Here is a 22,280-nt window from a genome sequence, read left to right on the forward strand (position 1 = left end):
TCCTCTGTGTGTATTACGTGTTTTCATGCACTGGGCATCTTCCTGCGAGGGATACAGGTTCCACATCTCGTTTCATTCTCACCACTACCCTCTGAGTTGGCATTGTGACTCTCTCCATCTCGCACGTGGGGAAAGTGAGACTTCAGGTGCTCACAGGCCTTTGTCAGACCCCCAGCAAAGAACTAAAAGAAGAGAAACCCGACGCTGAGCTGATCCCACAGCTAAGTGAGATCACTGCCTGGAACAAAAATGCAAATCTGTTCCGACTCACAGAACTCCGCACACATCAGAACAAAGGACTGGCCGGTACGGCAACGTTTTCTAATCTCTGCTCTACTCTCTAATCTCTTCTCTTCACTGCGTGTCAATCCACTCACTGTGGACCCTCCTCTCTTACTTCTTGACTTTGCCATGTACGATCTCCTTTTCCAGAGACTAGTCTCTCTCCTGAAAACAGGCGCAAAGGTGAGGGGCAGTCTGCACCATCATTTCTTTCTTTTTTTTTTTTTTTAGGGTAGTATTTTTTTTTTAATTTATTATTAATGTCAGTAAAAATTTACAGAGACTTTGGATTTCCATTCATTCATTGTTGCACTTTTCTCCCCTCCCAGCCCTCCCCCCTAGTAAACTATCCTCTTGGAAAAGTAAAAGAAAAATTCTTTCATTGTTTTACAAACCCTCCCCCAGGTCCACTCCACCATGTAGCCTTTGCTCTAGACTCCTGTCATGACAAAAACACCTAATCACATATCCCTTTTAAACAGTTTTCTCCCTCATCTGTTTCAATGCAGTATACATTATTGAACCCATCTTTCTCAATCTCTTCCCAACCCCAAGGTCAGTCCTGTTTTACAACAGTGGCACCATGCAGTATTTGTCCTTTTGTGACTAAATATTTTACTCAGCACAATGTCCTCCAGGGTCACCCATTTTGAATAATATTGCATGAGTTCCTTGTTTTTTCAATGCAGTGTAGTATTCCACTGTGTGAATATACCCAGCTTCTCTATCCATTCGTTTGTTGATGGGCACCTGGGTTGTTTCCAACTCCTTGCTACTGTGAACAAAGCTGCGATAAACATGGGTGTGCATGCACCTTCATTTCTAAGGAGCAGCTGAGTGCACTTTTTCCAAGGCAAGTTTGTTGACTTTCTGGCTGTCTATGGAGATGTGCAACACTCATGCCGACAGGACAGTCCAAAGGCATTCCTTCTTCTTCAGTCGTGGTTAAGCCTTTTGCATATGCAGCTTTTGCAGGCAAAGGAGGCAAGTGAAAAATCTATGGCTGACGTCAGGTCCACCTTAGACCTCAAAGCAGCATCTTCACTTGTTAACACCCTAAAGATGTTTCCACAGCAGGTTTTCCTGGTGCAATCTGTCATCTGATTTCTTGACTGTTTCTTGCATGGCTGATTATGGACGCCAGCAAAATGAAATCATTGACAATTTCAGTGTTTTCTTCACATATTATGATACTGCTTATTGATCCAGGTGAGAGGATATCTGTTTTATTCATATTGAGGTATAATATACACTAAAACTGTAGTGTCTGATCTTCATCAACAAGTGTTTTAAGTCTCGTTCCGTCTCTCCATGCCAGGCTGTGCTGTCTGCGTACCGCAGTCTGTTAATGAATCTTTCTCCAATCCTGACACCGTGTTCCTCTTCACTTAATCCAGCTTCTCAGATTATTTGCTCTGCACGCAGACTGAACTGGTAGGTCAAAAAGATCTGCACCTTATTTTAAACCATGGATCCCCTTATTCTGTTTAAATAATTGCATCTTCGTCTATATACAGGTTCTCCACATGAGCCTTAAATTAAGGGTTCTAAAATGCCTACTCTACTCAATGTTACCCATAAATTTTATGACCCACACAGTCAAATGCCTTTGCATGACTAATAAAGTAGTCATTCACTGGCATCAAGTAGGAACCCACTGACAGCTGACCTAGAATACCCTGAGGCGGTTTTCACATGCTGTAAACTGCAGAGGAAATTATCCATCTCCCTCCTGCCGTAAAATACTAGTAAACGTATTTTAGCTTTTAGCCAAGATCCATCCAACATAAGCAATGTTATCCTTTATTCTAAGTCTTCTTCTGAATCCAGCTTGAATTCCTGACAGCTTTCCTGATGGGCTGCTGCATCTTTGTGAATGATATTCAGCTATAACGTTATGTTTAAATTAGGGATACTGTTTGACTATTGCCACCCTCTGCTGGATCACCTTTTCACCATTCCTTCAACTTGCAGGGGGTGGACCACGTTAAATATCTTAACAAAATGCTTATTAAAAGGATTCGAGCAGAAACCTACACTACCTGGGGAAGCAGTCCCCACTAACTAATGCAGAGAAAGAAAAAGCACAAGACCCAAGGCTCTGCTCTGGGGTTTCTTACCTTAACCACCTCACCACCTTGGACCTTCATGAGCTGCCTCAGGTTCTGCTGCAGCAGGTTGGTGTTAGAACGCCACTTCAAGAGCCCCAGGAGGTCCACTGGAAACAGAAGGAGAATGTCAGCCCTTCAGAGCAAGATCTGTGGCTCTCATCTGTGCATCATACAGATTCTCTGTGTGATTTGAACAACAAAATAATGAACCCACTTCCCAAAGATGCACCATCAAAATATCTCATTGCTTCGCAACGCCATCCCTAAACTTGGGGTGGCTCAGTTTCTTATTGCCAACTGCATTTATTAAGAAATTCTTCTGTGGTAGGAACATGTTCGGGAACCTGGAGAAGGGCTGGTCTGTCCAGGCAGACAAAGACACCACTCCTAACAGGGAAAAGGCAGGAAATCAGTCTGCACCTTCACCAAGTGCAGGCAGTTAGCATTTCCTACCAACTCGTATCTTCTCATTTAAAAACAAGACTCTACTAACAACAACAGCAAAGTTAAAATAGTATAAAATAATAAACACAAACACAAGTGCAGGAACTACAAGATGAGAGGTTAGAAAGGCACAGTCCTCACAGCTGCGCTGGCGCTGGCCTGTTCAGATCACACCACCCAGGAGCCCCACGCCAGCCTGTGGCTGCCATATTCAATTTGGTTCTCATAGTTCTATTAGTCTGTGTGTGTTGCTTTTTTTTTCTCTCATTGAAAAATTGGGAATTTAATGGGCAGGTTTTAAAAGCTGATAGTCCAAGAGAACGCCATGAAATGACTCTGTGGAAAATATCAAGATATTCTTTAAGGTAAGAATATGGAACTCAATTCATCAAAAGCAGGAAACAACATCATTTACCCTCTCAGTTACATTATTATAATACAATTTTCAGTTATCATCCCATTACTTGGAAAAAATACAATAAGAAAATGGCCTTTAATGTTTTTGCTCATCAAGAACCAACTTCAGCCATAGCAACTTTCTCTGTAAGAAAAACCTCAGCTTATACTAAATATTGGATATACCATGGACTGCCAAAAGAATAAACACGTCTACTTAGAAGCAGTGAAATCAAAATGATCCTTAGATGCAAGAATGGTGAGATGTTTATCGTACACACTCTGTAAATGTTATTAGAGGGGCCTTTCCCCCAGTCTTTGTAAAAAAGCATCATGCTTTGAGAAGTAGAGGACCAGGAGAGGAGAGAAAAATGTTCAATGAGCTGGACTGCACAGTGAGAGCAGGGGAGGACGGTGCAGGGCCAGGCATGGTCTCCTTCATTTATAAACAGGCTCACGACGACAGAACAACTGGATGTACTAACAAACACAGCAGTAGATGTATGAAAGCAAACACTCAGACAACCGGTTTTATCACCAGCTACACTAGATAAGAATCTTGGGCAAATAACCCATTTATGTTCTTTCAACAGAAAAATGGGGACCGAGATGCTTAATTCCTAGTTGGCATAAGAATCAAATGGCATGATGTGTGAAAGGCCTCTGGCACTATGGCTAGCCCATAAAGGCATCTGGCACTAGGGCTAGCCCATGGTATTAATAGTAGCAACATTTTAAAGAGATGATGGGAACTGAGAAATGGAGCTGTTCATCATATATTCTACTTTGATTTCTAATCAAAGTCAAGGAAAAGGAAAGGCCATCAGATGACGGGATACATGTGTGGACCAGGACTGAAAGCAGCATCCATCTCAGGAGAGTTCTCTATAAGCTTTAGCAGAGACTAAAAAGGCTGTATCCCATTCATTCAAAATGAGTAGAACTTTAGATAGCATAGAGGCCAAAGTTTACAATCAGCTACTTTGGGTTGGGTACTTCAAACCCACTCAGTAAGTAGTTCTGTAACAGAAAGGCCTGGTGACTTGGTTCCATGAGGACCACAGCATAGGTCCTACCTACTACCACACGGGGTAGTTCTGCCCTGTAACCCACGGGCCCACCACGCATTAGGGTCTACTCTGTAATAACATGTCCAGTTTTGTTCAAGCTTCTCTCTCTGCTGCAAATTTGAGGAAGGGTAACCTAGTGAAGGAAAGGCACGCTACTGGGAAGAAACCCCTTCAAGCTGAGGGACTCTGTAAGAACCAGGAGGACCTGCCCAGCTCCCTCCCAGAGGCTCAGGTCGGCCCAGGCTCTCCCTCCCAACGCCCTCATTTTGTGTTGAGTCACCGGCTTAACTGATAATTATTCTTTGTTTCATGACTCCTCTCTTGCTAATTATGTAGTAAGCTAATTGAGGAGAGGACTCACATCTTATCCGTCTTTTTATATCGCCCACAGCATCCAGCATCGTGATGGGAACAGTGGTGTTTAATACAAACCTCTATGAATAATTCAACCACCGTTTGTCCCTAAGTAGTAGAACTTCTCGGTAATAAATCAGAGTTTTAGAGAAATGACTCTCACGTGGGCATCTGGGGCTCAGTTTTTAAATGGCCGTTGGGGCAGCTCCGTCATACACACACGTGACACATCCCCCCCGCTCCAACAAGAGGCATCGCTGGCTATGAAAGCCTCGGTTCCCTCTAGGTTCCCAGGGAGAACATCAAGCCTGGGGAATTTTCTTGTTGCCTAGCAACAGAAGCTGCAAAGACCAAGACCATCAGACCGAGGGCTCCAGGGAGGGAATCACACTGTGACTGGAACGTTCCAAGGAGGCTGGAGGGTGAAGTGGTTCAGCACCACCACCAGGGACAGCTCCAGGTCCAGCCCTCTAACCCGGGAGACAAATGCATCAGGAAGGTTTTAGTAGATAAGTCTCAGAACTACCTGTAACTCAGGATATTGTTTACATTTTATCTTGAGCATTTTTTTAAAATGTTGGTAAAAATATGTAAAATAAAACTTTTGGCAATTAAACAATTTTTCAATGACACCATCACTGCTTCCACACCTTGTTCACACACTGATGTCCCACCATTGATTCCAGCACTGCTACTTCAGAGCCCTGTAGCAGACGCCCTTGTCCTTTCCTCCCAACCCAGTCAGCTCCGTATATGTTATTGCATGTAAGTGGAATGCCATGACATCTGTCCTTCGGGAACTGACTCAGCCTCTCAGTCTGATGGTATCTTCATGTCATAACGGGAATGGCTGAGTAATATAAGACAGTATCATCCTGCATAGACCACATTCTGCTTAGTCTCCATCTGTTTGTGAATGTTGTTTCTACCTCTCACGTATTAGAAATAATGATGCAATAAATACTGGTGTACATGTATGGTCTTGAACTCCTACTTTCAAGTCTTTTGTGTGAGATAAAGATTTAGATTTCATATACTGAGTTGACTCACAAGAATCTTATGAACAGTAGATCTGAACCTCTCCCTATCCTGCTCCATTCTCAAGGTTATTATCATATTTAAGTCCACTGCTACAGTCACTGTGTCAACCTAGCCCCTTGAGGAGCTTCTCTTTCTCTATCATATATCTATCTATGTATCTATGTATCTATGTATCTATGTATCTATGTATCTATGTATCTATGTATCTATGTATCTATGTATCTATCCATCTATCTATCTATCTATCTATCTATCTATCTATCTATCTATCTATCTATCTATCTATCTATCTATATCTGTATCTCCATCAATATCTATATCTATACCTATACAGTATCAGGATGGATGGTGAAGAGATTGAGATTGTACACAGCTTTAGTTTGCTTGGCTCCATAGTCAACAGTCTTGGCACCAGCAGCCAGGAAATTAAAAGGTGCATTGCCATGGGAAAGTCTGCTGTTAGGGACCTCTCCAAAGTACTGAAGAGCAATGGTGTCTCTCTGGAGACTAAGGTGCGTCTGATACAGGCTATGGTCTTCGCAATCACTTGTTATGCATCAGAGAGTTGGACAATGACCACGGAGGATAGAAGGAGAATTGATGCCTTTGAGCTGTGGTGCTGGAGAACAGTGTTGAGAATACCATGGACTGCTAGGAAAACAAACAGATTTGTCCTGGAAAGGGTTAAACCGGGAGGCTCCTTGGAGGCAAGGATTCTGAGGCTCCATCTAACATACTTTGGACATGTTGTGAGGAGAGACTGGTCCTTAGAGAGGGACATCATGCTTGGGAGGGTGGAGGGACAGCGCAGAAGAGGAAGGCCCTCTATGAGGTGGATTGATTCAGTGACTGGGACAATTGGGATGGGAGTGTCAGAGACAGTGCAATTGGCACAGGACAGAGCGGAGTTTAGGGCTGTTGTACATAGGGTCACTATGAGTCGCAGGCGACTCGACGGCACATAACAACAACAACATATATATATCCATGTCATAGTGTAGCTATAAATTTAACTTTTTTAAAAACTGTTTGATTTTGTTTTCAGAGCAAAGTGTGTTCAACTTTCAAATATACTTTTGTAGCTTTTGTATGCTTTTGTATACAAAAAGCGTTTCTACTTTTGTATACTTTTGTACAGTGTGAGATGATGACATTCCTTGTGAATGTGGCAACACTCACCTCAGCTATCACCTAGCTGTCATCTGTCACTTCTCTTGTTAACTGCTGGGGAAGTGCAAGTACCTGTGGGTGACCAGTCCCTTGAGAGGTCATGACCCAGTCTCTGGATCAGAAGAGGTCAGGATGCTAGAACTTCTCCGAAGGAGGGTCACTGGGAACACACTCGGTCGGAGTCCCCTGTGACCTTGATCCGTCACCTTGTCCCACAGCGGTGCCCTCACACTGACTGCTCCTCCCTGGGGGCTCTCCACCACCCCTTCAACATTCCACACAGAGCCTCACCTCACTGAACTCCTCTCACTTGATCACACTGAGACATGCCCCAAAACGCTGCAGCCAAGCAGGTAGTCAAACAAGGAAACACTTCATAACTGGTCTCAGCGTCAGGTGAACTCCACTTCACGACCACAATGCAAAAGGTTTTTCAATGGACGTAGATCACCAGAGACTCCAGAAAAATGTGGCCCTCAGTCCTAAAAGTGTGTCAGGGGCTTACTCCTCACACACTTCATGCATAATTGCTTTTGTTGTTGTTGTTTGATCCTGTCGAGTCAAGTACAAGTCGCAGAGACCCTGTGAACAACAGACCTGAGCCATGGCCTGGCCTGTGCCATCCTCATCGTCTCTGACACACACACTTGAGCCCAGTGCGGCAGTCACTGTGTCAGTCCGTCTCGTTGGGAATCTTCTTCATTTTCAATGACCCTTCACCTTTCCAAGGAGGATGCCTTTTTCCAAGGAACAGCCTCTCTTAGCCACATGTCCAAGTGTGAGAGATGAAGCTTCATCATCTTTGCCTCCAAGGAGCACTCTGGCTGCACTTTTCCCAGGATGTATCTGTTTGCTGTTTTACCAGTCCATGGGATACACAGTACTCTTCTCCAGCACCACAAGTCAAAGGCATCACTCATGATACGGTGATGGAAATGCATAGCCTGTGTCACTCAGTGCAGCAGACGAGAATGGGGAGAGGGGAGAAGTTCTAGAAGCAGGACCTCCAGTCCCCTCTGTCTAAAGCCCCTGCAATCCTATGACTTTGAAATGGTGAGCTTACCTGTGCCTTATGTATAAACTCTGCAAGTCTCAAGGATGATTGTCCTTTAAGGCAAAACGGAAACTACAGCCATGATTTATGAACAGCCCCCAGGGATATAACTCGTGAGAGCCACAGACATTAATAATCAAACTACGTATCGGACAGTTAAGGGCAAAAAAATGGATTTTCAAGCAGTTTCAAGATAGCATAAAATCTGAGTGCACAGCTGTGCTGTGATCACGTCAGGGGCTGTAAGTTTCATATGCAGGATCTGAGCAGGGGTGACGAGAGCAAGGTCGTGCCCTCACAGAAGGGTCCTGGAGGGACGTGGTGTTGCCAAGGACGTGGTAAGGGATGTGGAAGCTGCCAGGAGCAGCTGACCAGCCTGGCACAGGGTCACAGGGAGTTAGGAAGACGAACAAGTCAGGCTTTAGGGCTGCACTTGATGTGTGCGCCTGACAGGACTTCTCGCAACGTGCCCCATGGGAACCAGCTTTTTCCAGCAAAGATCCAAGGGAGGGGATCGATACTGTGAAGACGGGCACCTCTCATCCTAAAACCAAAACCCCTTGCCATGGAGCTGCTTCCCCCTCGTCACGACTCTGGAGGGCAGAGCAGACCATCCAAGGCCGTGCCTTGCAAAGCTGACTGCCATGTGTCCGTGCTGCAAAGCTCCTGGCAGGTCTGAGCCAGCGTCTTCTGACAAACGGCCAAGTGCTTCACCTCTGGGCCACAGGGCGCATCCTGCACTGCATTTTTAAACTCACCAACTACTCCTTGAAGAGCTCAGGTGGCCTAGTGGGCAAGGACTTGTGCTTCCAAACCAAGGGCAGTTTGAATCTACTAGCTGCCCTGGGGGAGAAAGATGGGCAGTCTCCTCTCATGCAATTTACCACCTCTGAAAACGTGCTGAATGAAGGGTCAGCTATGAGACAGTAGCAACTGGATGGTACAAACAATAACAACAACTATCCTTTGAGGTGGGTACCAATTACAGGTGAGGCAGCCCTGGCTCCTGGTGCGTCCATGCATGTGAGAGCAGCAGTGCACTCCACAGGGTTTTTAACGGCTGGACAACAAAGATCTCCAGGCCTTTCTTCCGGGAACCTCTGGGTGAACTCGGGTCTCTCAACCAAGCACGGCATTACTCAGGGCTCCCAGATGCACAAACAAGTAAGAGGTTCAGAGGCACAAAGTCCTTTGTTCAAGGTTATTCCCTAAGATATCCAAGGGAAAGATTCAACCCTGGTCTTTGGATGGACTTCAAGTCTCATATTTTCCCTTTATGTTCCTTTAGCCAAAAAGCTCTTTGGCAAGAGAATCTATTTCTTTATTTTCCTTTAAGTTTGATCCTCAAAAAAAAAAGTGGCTGTTATAACACAAAGAACGCTACTTCCTCTTTGAACCTCCATCAGTACTGACCGATATGCAGTCAACATCCTCCCAGCCCCTGCCCTCTCACCATTCTGCGTGAGCTTGGTCGAGCACACCAGCGTGGAGATCTGGAAGGAGTCTTTGCTGATGGTGCAGCTTCCGAGACTCTGCATGCCCTTGCCCATGGCCGAGTGTCCCTTCTCCTCCAACTCTGCCTTCGTAGACGGCAGACTCAAGTAGGTGGAGGCATCTTCCAGCTTCTTTGCTTCAGCCTGAGGAAATCATTACACAATCCATCGAAACACAACTCCAAGATGGCAATGGGAACTTTGTTCCAGCAGTTGCTACCTTGTGTATACCTTATAAGCATCACGTTTGTTTCTTATATTGTGCTTAGAAAGGGCTTAGTTTGGAAACTTGCCTTCTTCCAAGAGATTTAGTCCTGTTAACAGGTATGTTGGTAGCGTTAACAGGTAAGTTTGTAGCATTAACAAGTATGTTGGTAGGGTACATAAGGTGTCCTTGTATTTCATCATCTCACTATGAGCAGCAAAAAGGCTGATCAGAAGCATTCATTCACAAAATTAAAAGCACAGAGGATCAGCCAAAGAGAGGAAGACGCTCAATGAGAAAAAAATGACACAATGACTCGAACACTGAGCTCTCCCCAGGGCTGCGCTGCTAACCAGAAGGTCTTCCATCTCTGGGGGTTCAAATCCACTAGTCACTTCCAAGGAAGACAGATGGGTGGTCCTCTGCTACAATGGGGGGCTCTGTGTCAGAATCAACTCGACGCCAGTGAGGGTGAATGGTCAACAGTAAGCAGCAGTGTTACACAACAAAGCACTTACCTTGTAGACAATGAGGTCATGCTCTCCGTCTCTCAGTGTGGTCCCATCATACCGCATCAGCTTCACAAATGCAAGTGCAAATATCTTCTCTGATTTGTCTTTGGCTGTGAGAAAATGAACAATCATCTTCAACCACAGCCATGACAAGACAGCACACAAAAGACTGCCTTCCCAAAAGATAGCAAATGTATAGAAAGATGTTTAAAAGACACCTAAGTATGATGGCAAACAAAGTTTGGGAAGAAAAGCTAGGCTGGCATAGAGGACACAGAGAAGAACAGACCTGTCCATTAAGAAAGTGGGTTCCTACCTCACACACTGGTGTAAATTACAAATGGAAAAAGACCTGACTGTGACATGCTGTTTGTTCCCTTTGCTGTTGAGGACTCTGCCCTGATATCAACTCCTCAGGTATGCCCACTACATCTAAAACACAAATGAGCCACCCAGCCACTTACCAGACTACCAGACATGTGTATGCATGGAAATTTATTGTTGTTTATTGTTGTTTGATCTACTAGATTCTAAGATATAAGGAACTTTATGTATTTTTTTATGACTATTTCTAAGCAATGCTGCTGCCTATCTGTACAACAACATAAAAGTTGGAGAAAAAAATTTAGATTGTCAATGACTTCATTTTACTTGGCTCCACCACCAACACACTTTGTACCAGCAATTGTGAGATCAAGAGATGTATTGCACTGGAAGAGTCTGTACTCAAGGACCTGTCCAAACTGTGGAGGAGCAATGATGTCAGTTTGAGGACTAAGGTACACCTGATTCAGGCCATGGTCCTTTTCAGTCATTTGCTATGCATCTGAAAGCTAGACAATGAATAAAGAAAACAGAAGAATTGATGCTTTTGAACTGTGGTGTTGGAGAAGAGTACTGAATATCCCACGGACTGCCAAAAGAACCGACAAATATGTCTTAGGAAGAGTGCAGCCAGAGAGTTCCTTAGAAGTAAAGAAGATGAAACTTCTTCTCGTAGATTTTGGGTAGGTTGCTAAGAGAGGTTATTCCTTGGAAAGAGACATCATCCTCAGAAAGGTGGAGGGAGAGTGAAGGAGAAGACCCTTATCCAGGTCGACCGACAGTGACTGCAGCAATGGGTTGAGGGGGTCAGAGATTGTGAGGACGGCACAGGACAGGACAGAGTTCATAACTGTCGTTCATCGTGTCGCTATGAGTCATACTCAACGGCACCTAAAAACAACATTCCTACTCAAGGGAGCCCTTGAGATGCAGTGTTTATAGAAGTCGGCTACTAACCAAAAGTCTGGCCATTCTAAGCCATCAGCTGTTCTCTATGTGGAAGATACGGCAGTCTGTTTCCATAAAGATCACAGTCCTGAACGTCCTGTGGGGCGGTTCCACTCTGCTCGACAGAGGTGCTATAAATTGGAATCAGTAATAGCAGTGGGTGGTGGTATTTCCAGCTGACCACAGAAAAGGAAGAAAGGAATACGGCAAAGTGTCTCTCTACAACTCTAAAAAGTTCTTGGTGCAAAAGCACCAGGAAGCATAAGCCATCTTCACACCCAAATGAGAAAGAGCACATCCTCCTAAACTTTGCTGGCTTAGAAAAAGGAAAGCTCACCTATGAAAGCAGCCACAGCTCAGAAGGACAGGCCACAGGGCTGTGAGCAGCTGCTCCCACAAACACTCCTATTAAGAAGCGTGAAATAAATGCACCTGTTCTTAGCATCCGGCCTCTACACCCCAAAGATCAGGCTGCTCTCTTTATTACCTGCTCATTAACAGTCATTACCAAGTACAGTACTTCTATTACTACTTAGGCACATGAGAGGAGAGCTCCAGACAGCAGACAGGGTGGTCCCTTCCGTGAACCCCTCTCCTCTGTGCTGATTCCACCCCTCAGACCTTGGCTCAACACTTGGATCTTGGCAAGCAGAGCCTGAAGTGGAAATTTGCTCGTGTGCACGGAGACACCTTTGACACTGCTAACAAGCCCCTGGAGAGGTCTTAAAGTCCGCGTCTCCTGATGGTGTTGTGACAGGAGTCCCGCATGCGGGTCCCTGAAAGAGGACAAGTGTGTTTCCCCACACCCTGACTTTGGGGCATCGGCTCTGGGGGATGATTCCCACTTCTTCCATCTACGAGCCTGGGAACTGAACTATAGTCCCAGCTTTCTCCTCTCCTCCCAGATCTTCGTGTGGAGTTTATACCCCTCCATTCCACCACCCACCCTACACTTGGTTGTCAGGAAGTGACTGAATTTAAAACACTCTGTCCCCTCATATGGCCTCGTTAGCGCAATAGGAAAACATCTATCCTCAAACCAGCTAACATTCCAATGAACACTTTGCTGTTGTTGTTTGATATTGTCTGTTGTTAGGTGTCATCAAGTAGACTCCAACCATAGTGACTCTACGTACAACAGGACACCCTCCCTGATGCTGAGCCAGCGTCACCACCTCTGAGGGCCTTCAGCCCAGCACTGCAGTCACGGGCCACTCCACGTCATAGGTCTTCCTCTTTTACATAGACCCTCTACTTTTGCACCATGATGTCCTTCTCCAGGGCCTGTCTCCTACTGCCAACAGTAAACCCAAAGGACCTGGGGGAGGTAATTAATCCCCAACAGTCAAATGAGCACAAACACCAACCCCAATAGATCCAGTCCTGAGAATGCAGCCGCCATTACCCTATAGGATGGAAAGTAATTCACGTGGCCTCAGTTCCTCCCACTGTGTGGCCCGCAGCTTCTGAGGACCAGCGGAGATGCTGTGTGGGCGCCATGACCCCAGCATCAAAGCATCACGCACTCTGTGCTCGACTTGCTTCCAACCCTCCCCACCTCCAAAGCTGGGGCCAGGGAGACTCCATTAATTATGCAAATGCATTTTGGTACTTTGGGTGATAGGATCTTGTCTATAATGAGTGCTTAAAACTGACAAGAAAAACAAGGATTTAGAAAATTAAAATGCTGCAGAAGAGATCCCTCTGCCCTGGTGTAATTTATTAATTAGTGGAGACGGGCTGGTTAGGAATGGAGAGCATGATTTGGCGTCGAGCCCTCAGCCGACTCCGGAGCTCTGACCTCACCCTCCTTCTTTTCATGGAGCTCATCTCCGGTCTCTCCTCCTCGGGGCGGTAGACGCAGAGGCCTGAGACCCCTGCCCTTCTTCCTAGGGTCCCTCTCAAGGCCTTCCCGGCAAGAACTGCTCAATGCTTGTCAGCATTTCCAAACACCACCAACCTGTCCTCGTCTCTACAGCAGGTCAAAGTCAGGCTCAGTGCCTCTCACAGAGAATGGACGTGTGAGAAACAGACGTGGCTCCTCCCATGGCAATCCTCCTACACTGCACACCCCGCGGCATCTCAGGCTTGGCAGATCTTCCAGACTCTTCTAGACGGCCAGTAACCGTGACCACAGTCCCCGCGCCTGGACTCTCTGAAGACCTTCCAGTCTCTGGTTCTGCAGGACAAAGCCTGCTGCTCCCCCTGACTCCTCCTCTCCCCATCCATGAACTTCCTGTGGAGCAGGGCTTTGCCCACTAGACCCTGGCAGAGCACGGCGGCCGGCTCACTCACTCAAGGTCCTCCCAGGACGGAAGCCTTCTCGTCATGAAGTGAAGATGTGAGATGACACTGAGGTTGAGGCCCAAGTGTGCACATGAGTTAAAGCAAGCAAGACAAGCAGCAGTTCTGGCCCCTGACTCGGGTTCACAGGCTGCAAACGCCCGACACGCCACAAGATCACGCTTGCCCCTCGGGCATCAGCAGCAAACACAGCCGCAGCCGACTCTCATTGTCACGTATTCGTGCCAAATCTCAGCCCACAGCCCAGACAGTATGAGCCACAAAGAGCAGGGTCAGTGACTCACTTTTGTGAAACCTTATTTACTTTCAAGTCCAGCACAAAGATACATCCTCAACAGACAACTAATTTAGCAAAAATCAGTAATCCTTAATAAAGTCTTCAGGAAGGGAAGCGGTTGGCATGCCCGTTCTTTCCTCCTACAGCTCTGGCCTCACGATCAATACCACAGCGACACGTCTCTCCCGAGAGAGGAGGAGCCTGACGTCCAGCCAGCGGCCACCAGAAGACACAGAACCACTGGAATTTCCAGCCCCAGCTTTGGACACCAACTTCCCAAGAGCTGGTCTTCTTTCTCAGGAAATTTTTGATGTAAGAAAGCATCCTAACAGTCAGAAAGCTTGAGTTTTCAATGCCAATACAAAGGGCATTGGGACTCAATTAACACAGTGGATGTGCCCTGTCTTAATAAGTTTTTTGATGGATGGAAGCATATCATAAGTCAAAACGGAGAGGGGAAAATGCAAAAGAAAGAACAGGTCTCAGCAGTATCAACCTAGTTGAAGGAATGTGAGAATAAAATTAAGGCCTCCTAAGATCTGCCCCAGGAGCAGACAGCCATTACTTAAAAAAAGGTTAAAATGGGTGAAGAGTTAAACTCTCTCAAGACCACACAGCCCCAGGGAGAAGGTGGGAAGGAAGTCTGATGTCACACAGAGGGGATCATAACGAATGTCACCCAACCAGAAGAACACGAACTGATGAATGGAATAGTTGGCTCTGTAAATGTTCATTCAAACCACAATAAATGGAACGAGGTGGGATAAGGATGGATTTAAGAAAGAAGGAAGGCCTCATGGTACTCGCCAGGGTCTAGTTAGATAATCTGAAAAATGCTCAGGTCCACTTCATACACTGAGCCTCCGACTGTGAGGTCAGGCCCCAGAGCTGTCCTTGGTTCTCAAAGGAAGCCCTGCCTTTTTCACCCTTTCTTACGTCCCTCTTCTTCCTCCTTGTTCCATAGCAGTGCATGTTACACTTCTACTAATTAATTAACCAAGCTCAGGAACTCCCTAACAAAATGCTCTTTCAGCTTAAAATACTGATTTTGTTTGAAAACAAAAAAGTTAAGGCCCATGGTTTGAACTCACCAGCTGTTCCACTGGAGAATTAGTTCCCATTAAGCGTGTGGCCTTAGAGGTCCTAGGGGGGTTCTCCTCTATCCTACAGGGTCCCTGGGGTCAGAATTGAGTTTATGGTTCTGGGGAAAGCACACCCAGTGTGCAAGAATGGGGACATTTTGTCTCACATACTTTGGTCATGTTGCTAGGAGAGGTTATTCCTTGGAAAGAGACCTCACGCTTGGAAAGGTGGAAGGTCGGCGAAAGACAGGAAGCTTCTCAATGAGGTCAAGAGATATACTGATGACAACAATAGGCTCAAGTATGTCAGAAATTATGAGAATGGCACAGGGTAGGCCAGGATTCTGATTTTACAGAGTCACTAGGAGTCATGCTCGACCCAACAGCATCTAACAAGAATGAGAACAGCAAGGTAGATAATCAAGTGTGAGCACAAACTCGGAATCAGAGTCGCTGCCCCCGGGTTCTTCCCCCAAAGGACACACGTGACAATGAAGTAGTCAAATACTCACAGTCCTGTGATGACCTGTGTCTGAAGGTGAAACGCAGATGACTGCGGTTAACATCTTCAATGGGAATGGCCACCTGTCGGAGGGGAAAAGAGAACCTTCTAGCACATTGACCAAGATCTGCCAGCGGCAACAGTTTCATGTCATCAAGAGGCACAATTACAAAAATGTCTTTATTGCCTTAGTGGAAATGCAAAACCCACCACCATGAACTCAATGTTGACCCCCAGGGACCCTGGAGGAGAGAGCAGAATCCCTACGGGACTTCTGAGGCCATGTTCTTTGGTGAAACAGACTCCTACCTCCTCCAGTGAAACCACTGGTGCATTTGAACCATGGACCTTACAGGGAGCAGCTGAATGCTATGACCATGAGCCACCAAGACCCCTTGGGATGGAAATCTATACACCTAATCCCTTAAGTGACTCTTCCAAAGGCAAGAAGCCCATTTTCCAGTTCAAGCAAAATAGCACTGGATGCCAAGTTGATGTTGTGTGACAACTCGGGCTTTTGAACATCTCTCTGCTCCTCCTGTTTAAAGTTCTCATTTTAAAAGTGGCCATTTTCAGTCCTGACACGGAGGCAGCTATCCCCCTCTGCAGCTGCAGTGGTAGAACGCTTGCGTGCTGTGACATTTCAGCACAAGCAGAAGCATCGGACACATGCTGCCTTTAAGCAAATATTGTCCCGATCCTAACAGCTAACATCTGTGTTTCAGGGCTTTTCAAACACTCAAGCCTTGGGCCTGGGGCTGAGGCTGGTCACAGTGGGGCTACCACGGTCACGCAGGGGTGTCGCCTAGAGAGGCAGTGTGTCAACCCCACAGGAACAGGCTCCGTCTCCCAGCAACAACGTCCCTTTATCGCCATCTCTATTTTTTCCCATTTGTAAAGACAGCATGCTACACATAACACAGACTGCAGAAGAGAGACAATAGCTGTCTTTAAAAGACTCTGTCATTTGTCTCCGTGAAAGTCCCATTTTTAAGTCCTAAAGGAGATGAGTAAATGTATTCCCAGCAGTGCCTGCGGATGCCTTAGCAGCCTTGAATGGCTTTGCTGGCGAGGCGACTCGGCCTCCTTCACTGTCCTTCAGCCGGCAGCCCAGGGCTGGGTGGGGACGATCTCCTAGGCCCTCCATGCGCTAGGACAACCACGTAAACATTACCTTCACGGTCTCAAACCAGCGCGGCTGCTTCACTTGGTAGTAAATCACTGATTTGTACTCTGAAATTGCTTCGTCGCCAGCACCCAGGAAAATCACATGCTTTAAAAGAAGGCATAAAGACATCCCGTGAGACCTCACAGAGCTTGAAACTGTGGTGGCCCTCTCCCTGCCCACCCCAGAGAGGAGGACGGAGGGGGCCCCAGGCATGCCATTCTCCACAGAAGCCGCTGCTGTCAGGAAAGGACAGAGTGTCGGAGGCCATTGGCCAATACAGCCCTCCTCTCACACATCTAAGACGCAGAAGTCTGTAAGGATGCCCTGTATCTCCTGTCCCCCACTCTGGCACTTCACCACAGTGAAGGACCGGAAGCAGCCATTCGTTCAAGAGATGGAGAATAAACAGCCATGGGCCAAAACCAAGATGGCAGCTCTTTCTTTCCTACAGACCTCGAGGAGTCGTTGTTGTTGCTGTTATGTGCTGTCAAGTCACCTGTGACCTATAGTGACCCTACATACAGCAGCTCTGAACCCTGCAATGTCCTGAGCCAGTCTCACTAATTCCAACACGCTAGTCCTCATCGCCCCAGTTACTGTCAGTCCATCTCATCCGAGGTCTTCCTCTCCTGCGCTGTCCCTCCACCCTTCCGAGCATGATGTGCTTCTCCAGGGACCGCGTGCCCAAAGAATTTGAGACAGAGTTTCAAAATCCTAGCCTCCAAGGAGAGACTTGGTTTCCCTCCATGACAGACCTATCTGTTTCCTTGGCAGTCCATGGTATGTGCAAGACTCTTCTCTAGCGCCACAACTTGAAGGCTTCAATTCTTCTTCTGTCATCCTTAGTCCAGCACTGAGATGCATAGCAAGTAATTGCGAAGACCACGGCCTGGATTAGATGCACCTTATCCAGTACTCTGGAGAGGTCCTGACAGTAGACTTACCCGGTGCAATTCATCTTCGGATTCCCTGACTGCTGGTACCAAGAAAGGTGACTGTGGAGCTTAGCAAGCTGTAATTGTTAACAGCCTCAATCTCTTCTCCATCTATCATGGTGCTGCCAATTGGCTCAGTCATGAGAATCTTTGTCTTCTTGATGTTGAGCTTCAATCCATATGGAAGACTACAGTCCTTGACCTTCTGCAGCAAGCATTTCAGGTCTTTTTCAGTTTCAGCAAGCAAAGGTTATGTCATCTGCATAATGTAGGTTGTTAATGAGTCTTCGTCCAATCCTAATGCCACATTCCTCCTCATAAAACCCAGCTTCCCGAATGATCTGTTCTGCATATAGACTGAAAAGGTATGGGGACAGGATGCATCCCTGATGCAATCCTTTCCTGACTTTGAACCATACAGTATTTCCTTGATCTGTTCTGAGGATTACTTCCTGGTCCAGGTACAGGTTTCACATAAGCACAATCCAGTGTTCCAGGATTCCCATTCTCCTCAAGGTTCGCCACAATTTGTTGTGATCCACACTGTCAAATGCTTTTGCATAGTCAATGAAACACAGATAGACATTCCTCTGGTACTCTTTGCTTTCTGCCAAGCTCCATCTGACATTGGCAATAATGTCTCTTGTGCCACAACCACAGCTTGTATTTCTGATAGTTCTGTCAATGTACTGTTACCGTCATTTCTGCGTAATCTTCAGCAGGATTTTTCTAGTGTGTGATATTGTTCAATAATTTCCACATGTTGTTGGGTCACCTTTATTTGGATTAGGAATAAATATGGATCTCTTCCAGTCAGTTGGTCAGGTTATTGTCCTCCAGATTTCTTGGCACAACCTGGTGAGCATGTCCAGGGCACCATCTGTTTATTGAAATATGTTAATTGGTATTCCATAAATTCCTGGGTCTTTATTTTTTGTCAAGTCCTTCAGAGCAGCCTGAACTTCCTCCTTCATCACCAATGCCTCTTGATCAGATGTTGTTTCTTGACATTCTTCTGTGTCAGCCGGGTATTTTTGGTACAATGACTCTTAATACTCTTACCATCTTCTTTTAATGCTTCCTGAATTTTCCTAAATATTCTGCCCATAGCATCTTAAACCACTGCAACTCGCATCTTGTATTTATTCTTTAGTTCCTTCAGCTTAAGAAATGTTAAGCATGTTTGGCCCTTTTGATTTTCTGACTCAAGCTCCTTGCACATTTCATTATACTTTGGTTTGTTTTCCCATGTTGCACTTTGAAATCTATTCAGCTCCTTAACTTCTTGATCTCTTCCCTTTGCTTTGGCTTCTCAAAGCTCTAGTGAAATATTCAGTCTTTTCTGACATCCATTTTGAACTTCTAGTTGGGGGAATCCATCTAGAAGGGGCGGGCAGGCAGACCCTCAATCCCCAGGGACATAGGACTAGCAGTGACACCTAGACAAGGCCACCCAGAAGGAATTTTGGCCAGCTCCCCCTTAGGAGTCCTGAGCACTGTCCTCACCCACCTGGGCCCTAGTAAGCACTGCCTTCCTGCTCTCTAGTCTTGGTCAAAAAGGTGCCTGACAGGGACTCTGGTTTGGTTTCACAGTCATCAGAGTAGGTCAACGCCATAGAGCATTTTCTTTGACCACAAAGTTTTCCAGGATGGTGGACCCTGCAGCTTGCTGGGACCAGGAAGTTGTAGATTTTATTAATTTATTGCCAACCCGCTGAGCATAAGGTCAGAGCCAGTTGTCAAATGTCCACTCAAACCACGATCCCTTTTTGCTAGTCCTGAGACTCAAGCGAGCAGATGGGCTTCCACAGCCTCAGTTTCCTTACGCCCTAATGCTGACAATAATGACATCTGTCCTTCCTGTGCTCCTATGAATGGAAGCAAAGTGATGCATGTTGAGTGAGTGACACAGAGTCAAGCCTGACCATACACTCTCTGTTAGGTTCCCAAGGCTACAACATTTATGGGGCAGACTGTCCACTGTTCTGCCGCATTGGAGCACTTGGTGGCTTTGAACTGCTGGCCTTTAGGTTAGCAGTGTGACATCTCACACACTACACCAGCAGGCCTCCTCTGGCACAGAGTAAGGCCTGATACACATTTGCTATTATTTCCATTATCACTATCTTCATTGTCTTTGCTAGATGAGACCTCAGAAAAGCCTGGGGAGACAATAAGCAGCCCAGGTGACTTCCAGTGACTGGAGCCTGGAGTTTATGCTTGAAAATGTTACTCCATGGAGAGGCTGGTCAAGGTCACGAAGATCTTCTCCATTGTGTTGGCCCCCAGGACGAAGCAGACACTGGTCCTCTCAGGCCAGGGGGAGAAAAGGAATAAACACCAAATATTTACTCTTTGAAACAGGATCCCACAGCCCACCTCTGTCACTTCCTGGACTACAGCAGAGCCCAAGAACCCTCAGAACAGAACCCTGACAACAGACTCTTCTTTGGCACAGCGAGTACCTCCAGGCGCTTTCCGTCTTCATCGTAAACGGACACCGTCACCTCGACATTCTTGGCTGTCGTTTTGCTGCCTTTGTCAAAGTCCCCTTGCACCAACGTTACGTAGATGTCATTTCGAACATCACCTGGGGGAGAAAGCATACCTTTAAAGCTGATCCACTATTCACAGTGGAACCACGAATTTTGCAAAACTGCCTAACGCCCTACCTCTCTTCGCAGAAGATAATAAATATTGCATTAGATAATTACATGACATTTTCTACAAAAAAGTCCCGGCATGTCAAGGCACGGCACAAGCAGTGTGCTTTACCTGCGACGCCGTGCATCCCCAGGTTAAGGGTTAGTTGCGGGTTAGGCCCGTGATCTGTGTGGCGCTCTGGTGGTGCAGTCTGTAGGGCATTGCCCTGCATCTCCAGAACCCTGGACCCACCCGCTTCTCCTCAGGAGGCAGCTGGGCACTTCCTTACCGTTACAATTTACAGCCTCACACACCTAATAGAGGGTTGCTATGAGGTGGAACTGGCTCAAAGCCACTAAGTTTGAGTTTAAACAAGGACCACTGTCGGGCTGCTAACAGACAGGTCCGTAGCTCGAATCCACCAGCTATTTAGTGTGAGGAAGATGAGGCCGATTACTTCCACCAAGACTGGCCATTTCAGAAACCCAATGGCAGGTCACCTTCACGGGTCAGGGCAGACCCGAACACAGAGGTTTTAAGGACAGCTGTTGTTGGGAGGGGGAAACACATAAAGGAGCAAACAATAAAGAAAAGATTGTATAAAGTACAATGTATGAAACACAGTGTATATGAGTGATAAAAATATTTATAAAAAAAAAATATTTTAAAATCAGGCGAGCTCTGGTGGCCTAGTGGTAAGAAGCTGCACTGCAATCCCAGAGGTGTGCGGTTCAAATCCACCAGATGCTCTGCTGGAAAATGAGGAATAGTCTCCTCCTGTAGCAGTCAAATCTGATTTGATGGTACACACACACAAATAATAAAAATAAAATAATTTTTTTTAAAAAATCAGCTGTTAAAAAATATTTAAAATCTTTGAGGGTACCCTGGCAGTGCTGTGGTTAAGGCATGTGACTATTAATCAAAAGTTGGGGCCCACCAGCTGCTTCATAAGGCAGCCTGCTTCTGGAGAGATTTACAGCCTTGGAAATGCCACGAGGCAGCTCCACTCTGCCGGCAGCACTGCAAAAATCAAACCTGCGGAGCAGACAGTGAGCAGGTTGGGGTGACAGATGACCGTGTTGCTTTTATCATGCTTAATGCCCAGTAACACGGCGGGGCTCCCACCGTCTAGAGCCTGCTGCCCAGCACAGCCAACATCACAGGCCCATTTCAGACGCTGCCTGTGGTCAGAGTCCTCGTGACCCAAAGAGGACTGCAGCACCAGCACGGGAACCAGCCATGCAGCCTCCAGAGGATGGGGCTCCTGGACAGAGTGCCTCCTGCAGTTTAACTAAAAGCCACGGACCACGGTGATGTGTCAAGCTGGGGACCAGAGATCGATCAAGAGCAAAGCCTCTAACGACCTCCTCTCTTCCTGGCAGGCAGCTTTCTGGATCCCAAACAGCGCACAGAAGGAGAACAAACCAGGCCAGTGCATTTTCAGCAAGACGGGTCCTTAATTGTGCAAAGACAACAGCAAATGAGCCCAAGATGCTTCTCCCCGCTGAGAACATTCGAAGGCCTGTTAATGGTCCGGCTGGGAAAATCCAGCAAGCTTTGTTAGTGGCTTGATGGAGAGGAAGCGTCATCACCTAGCGAGGCTGCCAGCTCGGGCCACGGGCCACCCTGACCATCCGGACCTCCCCAGGGGACACATCAAATCGCCTCCACTGGCCAAAGCACCAGAAATCCCGCAGAACAAAATTCCTTGCATTTTCCTAAAACAGCTATAGTCTGGCTTTTAATGTATCTAACTATTAAATTAAGGTTTCATTTAAAAGTCATTATTGCGATACTCCCCACGGGTTGCTGCTCCTGCCACATCCAGTGCTGTAAACGAGCACAGGGGGGTGAGGTGGGGGGAGATGCGAGGAGAATCCAGAGAGGAGGGTGCTGGAGCAGGGGAGGCGTGCGGCGAGCGCCTGCTGCTCTGAGGACATCACCCTGTGGGGGAGGGGAGGC

The 22,280-nt window shown here is 46.6% G+C and overlaps 1 protein-coding gene across 1 annotated transcript in view; it reads right to left on the bottom strand.

The window, feature by feature from the left end:
- The window catches only part of DOCK1 (dedicator of cytokinesis 1), a 460,736-nt gene that overhangs the window by 385,899 nt on the left and 52,557 nt on the right, over nucleotides 1-22,280 (bottom strand). Inside the window, exons 14-19 of the mRNA XM_006880128.1 lie at nucleotides 20,138-20,262; nucleotides 16,744-16,842; nucleotides 15,580-15,652; nucleotides 10,139-10,242; nucleotides 9,376-9,559; nucleotides 2,403-2,500 (exon numbers count right to left, since the gene is read on the bottom strand). Coding sequence (XP_006880190.1) covers nucleotides 2,403-2,500; nucleotides 9,376-9,559; nucleotides 10,139-10,242; nucleotides 15,580-15,652; nucleotides 16,744-16,842; nucleotides 20,138-20,262 — 683 coding nt within the window. The remainder of the gene's footprint in view (nucleotides 1-2,402; nucleotides 2,501-9,375; nucleotides 9,560-10,138; nucleotides 10,243-15,579; nucleotides 15,653-16,743; nucleotides 16,843-20,137; nucleotides 20,263-22,280) is intronic.

This window comes from Elephantulus edwardii, unplaced genomic scaffold, assembly GCF_000299155.1.
Source record: "Elephantulus edwardii isolate Elephantulus edwardi_28Jun2011 unplaced genomic scaffold, EleEdw1.0 scaffold00006, whole genome shotgun sequence".
NCBI lineage: Eukaryota > Metazoa > Chordata > Mammalia > Macroscelidea > Macroscelididae > Elephantulus > Elephantulus edwardii.